The sequence below is a fragment of the Gadus morhua genome, chromosome 15 (genome assembly GCF_902167405.1).
Source record: "Gadus morhua chromosome 15, gadMor3.0, whole genome shotgun sequence".
NCBI classification, from domain to species: domain Eukaryota; kingdom Metazoa; phylum Chordata; class Actinopteri; order Gadiformes; family Gadidae; genus Gadus; species Gadus morhua.
Genome location: NC_044062.1, coordinates 3,648,652 through 3,660,996, shown reverse-complemented (window position 1 = coordinate 3,660,996; position 12,345 = coordinate 3,648,652). Strand labels below are relative to the sequence as shown.

At 44.7% G+C, this 12,345-nt stretch overlaps 2 protein-coding genes across 6 annotated transcripts in view; one reads left to right on the top strand and one right to left on the bottom strand.

The window, feature by feature from the left end:
- Positions 1-133: 133 nt before the first annotated feature.
- Positions 134-6,199, bottom strand: si:dkey-103j14.5 (isoaspartyl peptidase/L-asparaginase). The gene is made up of 7 exons (XM_030378583.1): positions 6,092-6,199; positions 4,857-5,058; positions 4,407-4,549; positions 3,672-3,835; positions 3,138-3,256; positions 2,361-2,471; positions 134-1,000 (listed from the first exon to the last, which is right to left on the bottom strand). The coding sequence occupies exons 2-7, from the start codon at positions 5,041-5,043 to the stop codon at positions 792-794; spliced, it is 933 nt and encodes a 310-aa protein (XP_030234443.1). The 5' UTR covers positions 5,044-5,058; positions 6,092-6,199; the 3' UTR covers positions 134-791.
- A 5,235-nt stretch (positions 6,200-11,434) lies between these two features.
- Positions 11,435-12,345, top strand: part of khdrbs2 (KH domain containing, RNA binding, signal transduction associated 2) — a 45,794-nt gene continuing 44,883 nt past the window's right edge. For all 5 annotated transcript variants that reach the window (XR_003979614.1, XR_003979615.1, XR_003979612.1 and 2 more), the window contains exon 1: positions 11,435-11,723. Coding sequence is in view for 1 of the 5 variants with exons in the window: in XM_030378581.1 (XP_030234441.1) it covers positions 11,633-11,723 (91 nt within the window). In the remaining 4 variants the exon portion in view is untranslated. The remainder of the gene's footprint in view (positions 11,724-12,345) is intronic.

The window sequence follows — 12,345 nt, the reverse complement described above, 5'->3', positions numbered from 1 at the left end:
TTTACAGTAAGGTTACAGGGTCGCGTGTGTCTATCCAAACATCATGGACGAGTGGTGTTATGTGTCTCAAATTATATATATATCTGAGCATACTTTTTCTAAACCATTTATAACAATATAATATGCAATCCAATGCAGCAAGTTCAATTATTTTATTGTATCTTGAAATAACTAAAGAAGTACATAATAGACCTTGTTAAAAAACATTCAAAATATTCAAACACAGTAAAATCCTACCCCAAAACTACAAATATATAATCCAAAATTGAATAATAATTAAAAAAAAGTAAGTATTCTGCTGATTTAAACTAAGGGTGTTGATGAAAAATTGACTGATTTTTGTGGATTCATAAGACAAAGGCATACATTAGATTGGCTTTGGGTATTTAGATTAGATACAACTTTATTAATCCCCTGTAGGAGAAAGTTGTTAAATTTGTTATTACATAGATTGACTAAAAGTTATTAGTTAGTACTAGTAGTTCTCTAATAGTTTACTTTCGTAATATTATGAAGATGCAGCCTTAAACTATCACATTTAGGGCATATAGCAGACACTTTTATCCAAAGCGACTTACATCGGTTAATACACGCATTGACACACCGACGGCAGAGTCAACCATGCAAGGCGACAGCCAGCTCGTCAGGAGCAGTTAGGGTTAAGTGTCTTGCTCAGGGACACATCAACACTCAGCTAGGAGGAGCTGGGGTTCGAACTAGCAACCTTTCGGTTACGAGAAAACTGCTCTACCTCCTGAGCTAAACCTATTGTTGACTTTGTCACCTATCCTTCATTGGACCGGCTTGTCTTGAACCCTTTCCTGGGGATTCAACCCGTACCACAGAGTGCCTTGCTCCGCGGCTGCCCAGGCCATCCTCTCGGTGGTGAAGGTGGCCGCCCACTGCCCCGAGGGAGAGACCGCGATGGCCCCGCCCCCACTGTGGACACGCTCGTCCATGTAGCGCAGGGAGAGCGCCACCGCGTCCTCCACTTCTTTACCTTCATTTGGGGGAGAACACACAGCATGTGAAACAGGGCCGACGATGTCCGTGTCGTTGCCCTAGGCAACTCGACATTCAATTGTGGGGGGGGGGGCGGCCTTGAGTGATAGGTTGTACAATTAAGAAGAAACAACGGTGGGCCTCTTCATAACTAATTTATATATTTTTGTAATTCAATAATGTATTAATTATTATTGTTTTATTTTTTTAGAAACTTTTTTGGTGCCCCCCCCCCCCCAAGGTACTTGGTGCCCTACGCACTCTGTGTACTCTGCGTATATATCTTTTTCTTAAATCACTTAATCACTCTTTTCCTCTACTTTTCACAGTTGAGTTGCAGTGACAAGTACATTTCTCCGTGTGGGATTGATAAAGTTTTGTGTTATCTTAATTCATTTCAAATCATCGGATTCATTAACGGATTACCGCTAGGGTTCTTGGGCCATGAAATCAGGGCTCTGTCCGCCATTGGGGACCCCCCTCTTTTTATCATTATTATTATTAGGTATTTTCTGTTGAAAGAAATCAGCATCTGAGAAACGAGACGCTCGAACCCAATGGCCATCATATCTAATTTCTGGAACTCTAAACTTTCTCGTTTTAAACTAACAAGACTAATTTCAGCAATGTTCATTGCTGGCATTGATAAGTTAGCACAGCTGTCTTGACCACATATGTTATATTTGTTGATACTGTCGATAAATTAATCTCTGAGGCATAATTAATTAAGCAATTTTTATTTTACATAAATCTGGACACCTCGATGATTGATTGCTTATGGATTTCCAATTGGAATCAACCTTTCCCAATGTGTACATTTCCCTGGGCCTTCATGTTACCCTCCCAGTAAGCCTACACACCGACACTCCTTTATAAATTCTTAAACACTGTGAGGTTTGGTGACCTCTGTGTTGGTGTATGTTTGGGATTGGAAGGCATGGCAACAAGTGTTTTCCCGGGCCCTGAATGCTCACAATGATGAAAGACCAAAGCCAACTGCTGCATTGTGAGGATGGGATTACAACTGTTCTTTCAACTGAACAATCCTCTCTTTTAGAGAGAGCGCTTTGCAATATAATATCCTGATGTGAGAAACAGCAGCTTTGCTTATCCAATTCACACTATGACAATAAATATCAAGCCCTTAAAAATAAATTATTTTACTGCCACTGTTTATACTATCTTACAAAGGCAAAAGCAATATTATATGATGTCTAATATTGACCAGGTAACCACCAGTGGATGGCGATGGGGGTGAATAAAAGGGGTGACTTATTTAGCCTCTCCAGTATGAAGGGAGCAGCGTGTTTAAGTGTTTCAGATAGATCGTAAATGACACAATGAAAGCGATACTTAACCTTGCTCAATGTGGAAAATGATGAGGCGAGCCAAAGTGACTTTAAGGATGGACTCTCCGTGACCGGTGCAAGACACTGCTCCGCTACGGTTGTCCGCGTATCCCCCAGCGCCTGATTCACAGGAGAGAAGGGTCACTGGATGGTTGGCTCTGCTCTTTTCCACGTGCTGCTACCGTCTCTCAGCTCTCACCTGAGAGACGAGAGATTCAGAGTGATTTTGGTTGCATGGTCCTCCGATTGAATCCTGTCCACATGCTGAGATATATACTATGTGCTGCTGTTACTTCGAGTGGAAAACCTTCTTTATGTTATCTTTTCTTCTTCTTTTAAATTAGTCTTGTTATTATTAGTGCAGTGCCCGTTCCAAAGGTGCCTGTACAGAACTGTCTGATGGCTATTGGCTATTGCAACGTGATGTTGCAAAAGTGTGAAGTCGATCGGATGAATGGTTGTTCGATAAAGATTCTAGTCAGAATTAATATAAAGTATTAAGATTATACGTAATGTGTTTAGGGTAGACCCATACAAGTCATATAGTCTTACTAGCCTGTCTTTTCTTTATTGCGGTCATTTGAAATATACTTTTCGAAGATTCTGCCGAGGTAAGTGTAATTAATATTGATATAATCAGGGACGTTTAAAGCGTCAGGGTCAAGTCCATGGTCGCATTTAACAGCCAATGTGGTTATGAACGGTTAATCATTATGTGAAGCTTCTTACAACCCTATTATAAGTAAAAGGACATTTGACAAGAGGGAAGGAAATGTGTCATCCTACCGATGACTGGAGAGTCTCCCACTCGGCCCACCATTTTGTTTCGTATCCCTCCTGTCGAAGTGGCACAAGCCACATTACCGCAAGAGTCCACGGCAACAGCCCCGACCGTATCATGACACCTAGGGCAAACAACAATCCTTCGTCTATCTTCATGGTCTACTACGGAGTGCTGTAAGCTTATACGATAGAATAACATCATTGAACAAACCTAGCAATAACGTTGTGACTGCAGTGTGTGTACCCTATTGAGAACACTAACTTTCCAATATGACAGCAAAATGATTGCATCATATCATGTGGCTGTAGAGTAGAGAAGTACATTTTTTTGAAACCACGACCTGTTGATTGGATGGTACTATTCGTTTCATTCCCTGATGGAAATTGCCTTTTTCAACAGGCTTTTTTGAAAATACAAAAAATACTCAAAGTACCTGTTCCTATTTCTGTTATTTTGTCAATTACCAAAGTGTGCTGAAACCAAGGATCATACCGATCCTGTGTTTCATGAACCCTCCTGTCCTCCATACCACCTACAATTGAGAATGGAACAGCTCCTTCACTCCAGCGCCATACTCCTTCGCTTTCTCCCACTCTCTCCTCTCGTAGGCGGTCACCAGCGTTTCGGTGGGAGCGGTCTTAAAGCCGATGCGCTCGGCAAACAGGTTGGCCCCTCTGCTGGTTAGCATAACGTGGTCGGTCTTCGTGTTTCCAAACATGTAAGGAGAAGATTTACATCACACCGAATGGGTTATTTTAACAGTTATTTTTTTTACATGAAGGAACATTACTTGGCTTACAAGCGTTCACTGTTTGCCTCGCAGCCAATAAGCCTTAGGCCAAAAGGCTGCTTGAGGACTGCGCCTAAGGCCTGCCTGATCTGTGCTGGTCAATACTCTAAATTCAAACGCTTTGTGTAAAACATGCCTGCAAAATGGTAACCAAGGAACAAAACAAAACAGAAAATGAAATGGAGATCTCAAACGTAATGTTTTTTCCCCTTCCTAAATGTGGCATCATATCCAGTTTGGTTCTCCGGTAGATGATTGCCACCACGCGACGATGATGATCAACCCCCAGCCGCCCTCAGCAGATGCTGAGTTGGAATCATTCTCTCACCCGTTCCCTCAGAAACAACAGGCTGCCGCTGTTGCTCTGCTTATTCATATAATCCCCTAGCCAGACATCTACAATGTGTATATATACATATCTCTATATATATATACAGAGATATATACTATACTATTATATATATATTTGAAAAGGGGGCACCTTCTCCATGACGGCCCGTGCGAGGGAAACAGGATTGGCGATGTTCTGAACGCAAGACACTGCTCCACTCCCGAGAGTCTGTCCGTCCATGATGATGGCGTCAAGCTCCACCTCGCCGTCGGCGTTCAGCACTGCGCCATGTCCTGTAATCAAGCGCCCCCCCACCGCTCACAGTTCAGTTGTATTGATTCACAGAAACGTATTCTGACTCACTCCCCTTTAGCAACCGGGCTGGGCTCAGAAGCAGCACGCAGCATGCATTTCATGGATGTTTGGTCGATCTTTTCAGGATTTCAGCAATGCAGAATATAGGCCTATTATATATTATATAAATTATTGTTATATTTTGTATTTTTACCTGCCCAACTCCAGAATTCACATCAACGCGGTGTAAAACTAAAAACAACTAGATACAATAAAATAATAACCGCATTCAAACAAAGCTCTGACCTGCGTCGAACACGGGGTTGTCCTCCATGGCCCTCACGGCCTTCTCCACAGCATCCAGGGCACTTCCCCCGGTCCCCAGCACCCTGTAGCCCTCACTGGCCGCAGCCTTGACCCCTTTCACGGAGGCCTCTGCCAGCTCGTCTGGTATCGCCCAGGCCCCTCCGTGTACAACTAGGACAGCCTTCATCGTCTCAACTCAAGGCTCCAGGACGAGAGAGGATTGAAGAAAGGGTAGGTCATTTAGATTAGTTGGTAAAGTTATTCACATTGGTTTATGACTTCTCAAATCCAATTCATTGTTTGTTGTTTGTCAAAATGTTTTGTAGCAGATATGTTTTGAGAGTACTATTTGTCGTTTTTTTAATTCTTTGTGAATTGTAATGCTTTTATCATCTTTTTGTCACATGTATGAATAACATCTGTAGATACAAGAAATGCCAAGACTACAGGCAGTATTAAGATAAGCAACTCTTCAATGACATTCCTTGCTAGCAGATTTGTAAAGTGTGCAAAAGTGTGTTCATCTTTGTATTTCAATGTCTGCACTAATAGTTTGTACTTGACTAAAAGTACAGTCGTTTATTGTTCAGACATTCATTTAGAAAGATAAAACAATTTTGTTACTGATTGACACGTTTGGTTGTGCGTGTAGTCAAAGGTTTCGCAAGGTGTCGTTGCAGCGTGTATGTCCCAAGCCTCGCCACTGGGTTGAGCTATAGAGCTACATGGTATTTAAAAAGCTTTGAATCGGTGCATGTTTTCCATCCGGGCCTCAAAAATCTGTCAAAAAAATTAAACTATAGCGCATATTGCCTCGTACATACGGATTGCGTAAAATGGTGACGTTTCGTAATCTGTTGACGTAATATAGTAGTGGTTTCGCCTCAGTTGCAAGGAGTTGTTCTGCACATGTCAAGTTTACTGCATGCGTTTCGAATGTGTTGGGGTGCACGTGACGCATGCGGCGCAACAGGGCCCAACGCACGCAGTCCAATTTATAGGATTCCTTGGGAACTGCTACGCAACTAAGTCATCCTTAGGTAAATTAGGTGAATATACTTAATGCGTTGTGGTTGTTGTTGTTGTTGTGGTTTTTGTTGTTAATGTTCATTAAATAAAAAGGTACCTAAATATGCAAGTTGACAAACTCCTACCTAGAATAGCAATCCTACTTTAAAACTGAACTGCAGGTATTGTTGCAGAAGCAGATATGTAGCCGAAGGCGCAGGGCTTACCTTCCTGCTTCTCTTCTTCTTCCGAAAGATCAGCACCACTCAATGAGAATAAGGGGCGGGGCCTTACTGGTGTTGTCGGGAAAAGAGCCCCTAAACCAAGCCTTTCTTACGTAATAGGTTTCATTTCTTCAGTTAATTTAATTGGTGAAATGTTTTCTATGATACAACCAAAAGCAATGAATGGTTGCATTCCAGACTTGTAAGGGACAATATGTTTTGTGTAGGTTATTTGTAGTGATGGCGAACGTTAGGTAAAGACGGACTTTACACTCGACCTAACGACCTTACGTTCTGCTGGTGCAACCGCCTGCTGGTGGAGATAAGTAGTTTTATGCACGTGAACCTCCTAAGATGGAGCAATTTGATTGGTTCGCTATCTCGGGATATTGGCCATATCCCATGACTGAGATCTCAAACTCGGGATATTGTCTTCCTCGTTAAACGTCCCGCTTTGCAACGCTAATAAAAACAAATAAACCTCTAATAGAACCAAATAAATGTTTTATCTTGATTCTTTTTTGGAGTGTTCACGTGTAGTAGTAGGCCTATACTAAAACAACTATTCACCTCAGGCTCCGTGAATAGTGGCGGCTTTCCCCCACTATTCACTTAGTACAAGCAAACTTCACATTTGCAAAGCTCTCATATATAGCCATACTTTTTTGTGAGATGCCTTTACATTTCCAACTACAGAGTGTGTTAAAAGTAAAGTAAAAAGTTAATCCAACATGATCATCCTCATAAAACACATAGCCTACAACACATATGGAAAGCAATTCAAACTTGGGCTTCTTACAATCCAAACACAGTGAAATGAAAAACAAGTAGGAGCTGAATAACATTTGCATAAATTAACTGAATTCTCGTTTTATATTTTGTATCTCTCTCGTTTGACCACTAGAGTGCTGTAAGAACCCATTGAATTTGCTGCATAACATCTAAGTTCACAGAATTTTCCATGAGATTCTTGCCCTTGTCGTTTATTTGTAATGCATCTATAGCGGCAAACTGCGTTTCCATTTGAAGACGTGTACAGTGTTCATGGCAGAGAATAATGGACACATGTATTCGACTCAAATGAAGTAAGACACACAGGATGGCTCCAGCACCATGGACAGGGGAACTCAACCTGTCAGCGCTTTACAATGCGAACTCTGGCTCCTAAAAACAATTATATCTACGCATATTTCTTGACCAAAGTCCCATTTTCCGCAGTTGCTCGCTGTTGTTCTAATGTGGCTTTTTACTCAAATCCTTTTTTAATAATTTCCCGAGTTTGAAATTACATAAACAAGGTGAAATGTCACAGTCGAAACTAGACTCATTCTGTAATCATTTCCTGTATTATAAATGAGAGTGCCCCAGTAGGCCATTTAGATTTCTGATCCCTTTGGGTATTGTGCACCTGCTCCAAGGTCTCAAATCATTCTCACCACATGAATATCATCATCGATGATGTCATCATCATCACAACCATCATCATCATCATCATCATCATCATCATCATCATCACGACCGCCACCACAGGCACAAAAACACCTTTAAGTAAGTAATGAAGCAGAACGTGGCCAATGTGCTGCTAAACTGCTTATGGCCCAAACAGTCACTATTTCGCTAATTGTTTGGTTTATAAAATAATAGGATTACTGAAAAAAAAAAAAAGGTAACCTACTGCTTACGGCGCCAAAGACCCATTTCAGAGCCATTCAGACCCAATTAATCCTTCATGGTGGTTGAATTCCCCTGAGTGCACCTGTGGAACGCTGCAGAGAAGAGAACAGGGACCAGAGGCAACAAGAGCTCCTGTCTTTCCAAGTAAGGGCTGTGATTTATAATTCCCCATATTTACTTTTTACTGTGCCCCAAATCTGTCCAGGCTAATGTCCGGTGGGAGGGGATGTTTTATTGTTGTATTGGCAGTTTTACACACAGTCCATGTGGTATTTATGTACAGAACAGGACCAAGCTAAAGAGAGGCTTGAACAGGGAGCCCTGCAGCCCTGCAGCATCACCTTGGGTCTCCTGCATCCTGCCATACAAGCAGAGTGGCTCATCATCCTCCCCCTGCAGGATGATGAGACCCACCTGGGGACAGAGTGGGCTCTATCCCCTCAGAGCCTCCAACCACCACTGATTAGTTTCATACACTGAACATCACAGGGAGATCGGCCCGAATCAGATGAAGTTGGGTTCGATTGAACTTTGATTGAACTTTGTGTTATATCGGATGAAGCTTGATGATGAAGGGCTTTTTTTAAGGCTAACTTTACTTGGGTCGATAGGAACGGACAGCTCATAAAAGTAAAGTCTGCGTACATTTCCTGTCTGGGATTAATGAAGCGGGATTGATCTGTATCTAACATATCGGCGCTGTTCATCAGAAAGACAATCATCGAGTTCCGGTCATTAGGGCGATAATAATGACAAACCATTCATCTAAAGGGACCCGACCCGAGACACACAAACAGGCACTGTCCCCGCCATCCCCACCACCACCTCCATCACAGCGTCAGATAAGGACAGATTACCCAAGATGCCGTGCTCTGTCTCTCTCTCCCTCACTCGACCGCCTGTGTGCTCAGCCGTGGAGGAAGTGCCGACACAATGCCCACTGTGGCCGCTGCGGCCCCCTCATTGAGAGACTACGGAAGATGTGCTGGCCTGGCAGGGCCGGCAGGTACAGCTGCGCTAGCTGCTGTCTTGGCGGGATGTATTCTAGGGAGGCTGACAAGACCGGGGCGCCCACGGCCTGGGGGTCCCCAACGCCTACTGCTGGAAGGGTACCAAGGACTGCAGGGTATGTGTGTGTGTGTGTGTGTGTGTGTGTGTGTGTGTGTGTGTGTGTGTGTGGGGGGGGTGCTATGTGTTAATCTCAGCAGCAAAAAATTAAATAAAAAAGGGATAAGCGGTCTGAAGGAACTCGCCTCATTCCTTCTCTCTCACTCTCTATCCTCCTCCTCTCTCACTCTATCCTTGCTCTCTCTCTCTCTATCCTCCCTCTCTCTATCTCCCTCTCGCTATCTCTCCCTGTCTCACACACTCCCTATCCTCCCTCTCTCGCTCTCTCTCTCTCTCTATCCTCTCTCTCTATCCTCTCTCTCTCTATCCTCCCTCTCCCTCCCTCTCTCCTCCCTCTCTCTCGCTCTATCCTCTCTCTCTATCCTCTCTCTCTCTATCCTCCCTCTCCCTCCCTCTCTCCTCCCTCTCTCTCTCTCTATCCTCTCTCTCTATCCTCTCTCTCTCTATCCTCCCTCTCCCTCCCTCTCTCCTCCCTCTCTCTCGCTCTCTCGCTTGTGAAACTCCTCTCTCAGCCAAATCCCCCTGAACACTCTCATATGTGTGGGGGTGGTGTTGGCGGTGTTGGTGGTGGAGGTGGGGTTGGTGTTGGTGGCGGGGGGGGGGGGGGGGGGGGGGTAGTGGGTCTTGTGCTACCTGCTGTGTCTACACACTAAATCCTGTGCTAGGCTATTCAAACCAAAGAGGCCGACCTGCCCCTCAAACACTGTTCTCTTTTTCTGTTGGATGCTGGATCAGGTCATGCAGGGAGACGGCAGAGGTGGAAAACCTCTTAACCTAACGTAGACCAGAATTACATAAGCCAGAAGATAACAGACCTATTGATGCACGGTTATTGTCCGCGCACATAAGGGGCTGTACACGCATGGCAGAAACATACTACTAAATGACGTAGCTGAGAATATGGACTTCGGAATATGGACGTTTTATATACAACGGGGCCGGCTCTCAGCAAGGGGGAAGGCAAACCCTGATAATGAATGTCATTCAGGAGGTTCACACAACAGTGACTGTAGCTGTAGCCACAACAGAGCTCTGCCTGCTCTCCCATGTGACAGATAGAGAGTGAGAGAGGGAGAGAGGGAGATAGAGAGAGAGAGAGAGAGAGAGAGAGAGAGAGAGAGAGAGAGAGAGAGAGAGAGAGAGAGAGAGAGAGAGAGAGAGAGAGAGAGAGGGAGAGAGTGAGTGAGTGAGTGAGAGAGAGAGAGAGAGAGAGAGAGAGAGAGAGAGAGAGAGAGAGAGAGAGAGAGAGAGAGAGAGAGAGAGAGAGAGAGAGAGAGAGAGAGAGAGAGAGAGGGAGAGTGAGAGAGGGAGAGAAAGGGAGTGAGAGAGAGAGAGAGAGAGAGAGAGAGAGAGAGGGAGAGAGAGAGAGAGAGAGAGAGAGAGAGAGAGGGGGGAGGAGATAGGGGGAGTGAAGGAGAGAAAGTGTGAGAGAGAGAGAGAGAGAGAGAGAGAGAGAGAGAGAGAGAGAGAGAGAGAGAGAGAGAGAGAGAGAGAGAGAGAGAGTATTCCCCGGGCAGCCCACCTGGGGGAATGCGAGACGGAAGCTTCTGTTCGACTGGCCTGGTTTTCTCGCTGATGTTTCCCAGTTTTGTGAGAGCTGCACCCAAAGCAAGGCAGTGCCAGCGTACTTCCCCTCCCGCTGTCCACGGGCTGGTGTCCTGTCTCTGTGTCCAAGAACCACAACACTGGCCCACCGGTTGAATGGACCAGCACATATGCATGGTCATTATCACTAATTGCAATGTGCAATAGCCAAGAGTCCTGTTGCAATTACTATGCACTATGGGAGACACTTTCCGCCAAACGACACTGAACTCAGACACAGGGGGCTTATGGAGCAGGGGTCAAGACTGGCTCAAAGATGCAATTGCTGCAGGTATGTTGTGGACATTGAATCTAGAACCTTTCGTCTGGGAGTCAAACACCAGTATGACTCTAACCTGCCCCATATGAGCCCTCCTACCACAAATGAATCCCTCCAAACTGGAATGAGGCTCCCCAGGTCATCATATAGTAAAGTATCGTAAAGTTGCTTGACGTAGTAAGTAAAACGATTTGATTTGAAGATGTGATAAGTAATTTGAGAGGGTATCGCTGACTTTATTTATTGGTGATATTGAAAGACAGTCTCTGCTATTTTTTGCGCTCACAAGTAGACATCCTATTTCAGAGCTTATTCTCATCTTTCATGAAGGTTCCTTCCCGACGACTTTCTTTAAATTTCGACTTATTCAATGACAGGTCTTATTTTACTCGCTATACCAAAATATACAGCTTCGAATAACTCTCTTCCTGCCATAATGTGCTGTGAGAGATACTTGTCTGTGAGTGCAGGTATTCAGTCACTCACTGGGACCCTTTTGTTCGGCATCACCGCCCGTCCGTGGATCCTGGATTTGGCCAATGAGGAGCAGTAGGGGCGGGGGAACACACCGCTCGCAAACCAAGTGTGGGACTCTCAAGTCTCCAGCGGGGTGCCGTCTATGCAGAGGGGGGGGAGCGAAATGTGCTGTTCACACCTCTAAAATTCCAACCACCAGGACCGTTGAACTGAGCTGCATCACTGGAATCTGGATTTCCCCCTCCCCGCTTCTTTTGAGTGGGTTCCTTTTTCTCCACGCTGTCAACCCCTAAAAAAGGAAATCATTTGTAAATTGCAACGCTCCCCACCGTAGATTGTACTCCGGGTCGTGTCTCACCTGCACACCGCACCGAACGGCTCTTACTGTACGAACGAGAACCATGCATCGGGAGAAAGACTTACCTGAACTGATGGCGGAGAAGGACAGCCTTGACCCGTCCTTTGTTCACGCGATGCGCCTGCTCGCCGAAGGTAGGACGACCACGACAACTCTCTTTATCGGGTTTATTATGCGTGCGTCCTTGGTGCGTAATGTTGGTACAGCACGTATCAATCACCCTGTAACTTCAACCGCGTCCCCGTCACTGCAGTCGTGTCATGGCTGAGGATCGGTGCTCCCGTGGGGTTTTGTCCTTGACTTTATTAAAAGTAGGTTTATTGTGGTTGGGCAACCATGTTCGCAACTCGGTTTGAACTTCCTTTCTGTCTCATTGTCGTTGAATGAAAGCAGCGACTGGAGTGGGCTGATCCGTCTGATTCCAGATGTGGAAATGTTTAAGTGTCAAGCAGGGCTTTAACTCTGACCCTCCAAGGTCAAGCACACGGAGTGTAGGCGATTGAGTCGGATATGCAGATTTGGGACAGCGCCCCGGACCACATGGGTTTTGGGTGAAGCGTAAAAGGCGAGTGCTGTCTGGCCTCGTTCCAGTTCCAATGGTAAAAGACTGATCGAAAATATGTGACATTTGTTTGAATACATTTAAGATCTATATCTATAGATCAGCTGAAAGACGATTAACCAGTATAAGTTACTATCAGTTAAAAGTTTCCGATGCAATTGACTCTTCTGAGCAATATTAGGTGTGATTTATGA

Bases quoted from the DNA above. Each gene is read 5' to 3' on its own strand.
- si:dkey-103j14.5 (XM_030378583.1), bottom strand. From the start codon at position 5,043: ATGAAGGCTGTCCTAGTTGTACACGGAGGGGCCTGGGCGATACCAGAC. The intron at 4,550-4,856 runs GTCAGAGCTTTG...GCTTGATTACAG, and splicing joins CAACCCCGTGTTCGACGCAG to GACATGGCGCAGTGCTGAAC. The intron at 3,836-4,406 runs GTGCCCCCTTTT...GGAAACACGAAG, and splicing joins CACGGGCCGTCATGGAGAAG to ACCGACCACGTTATGCTAAC.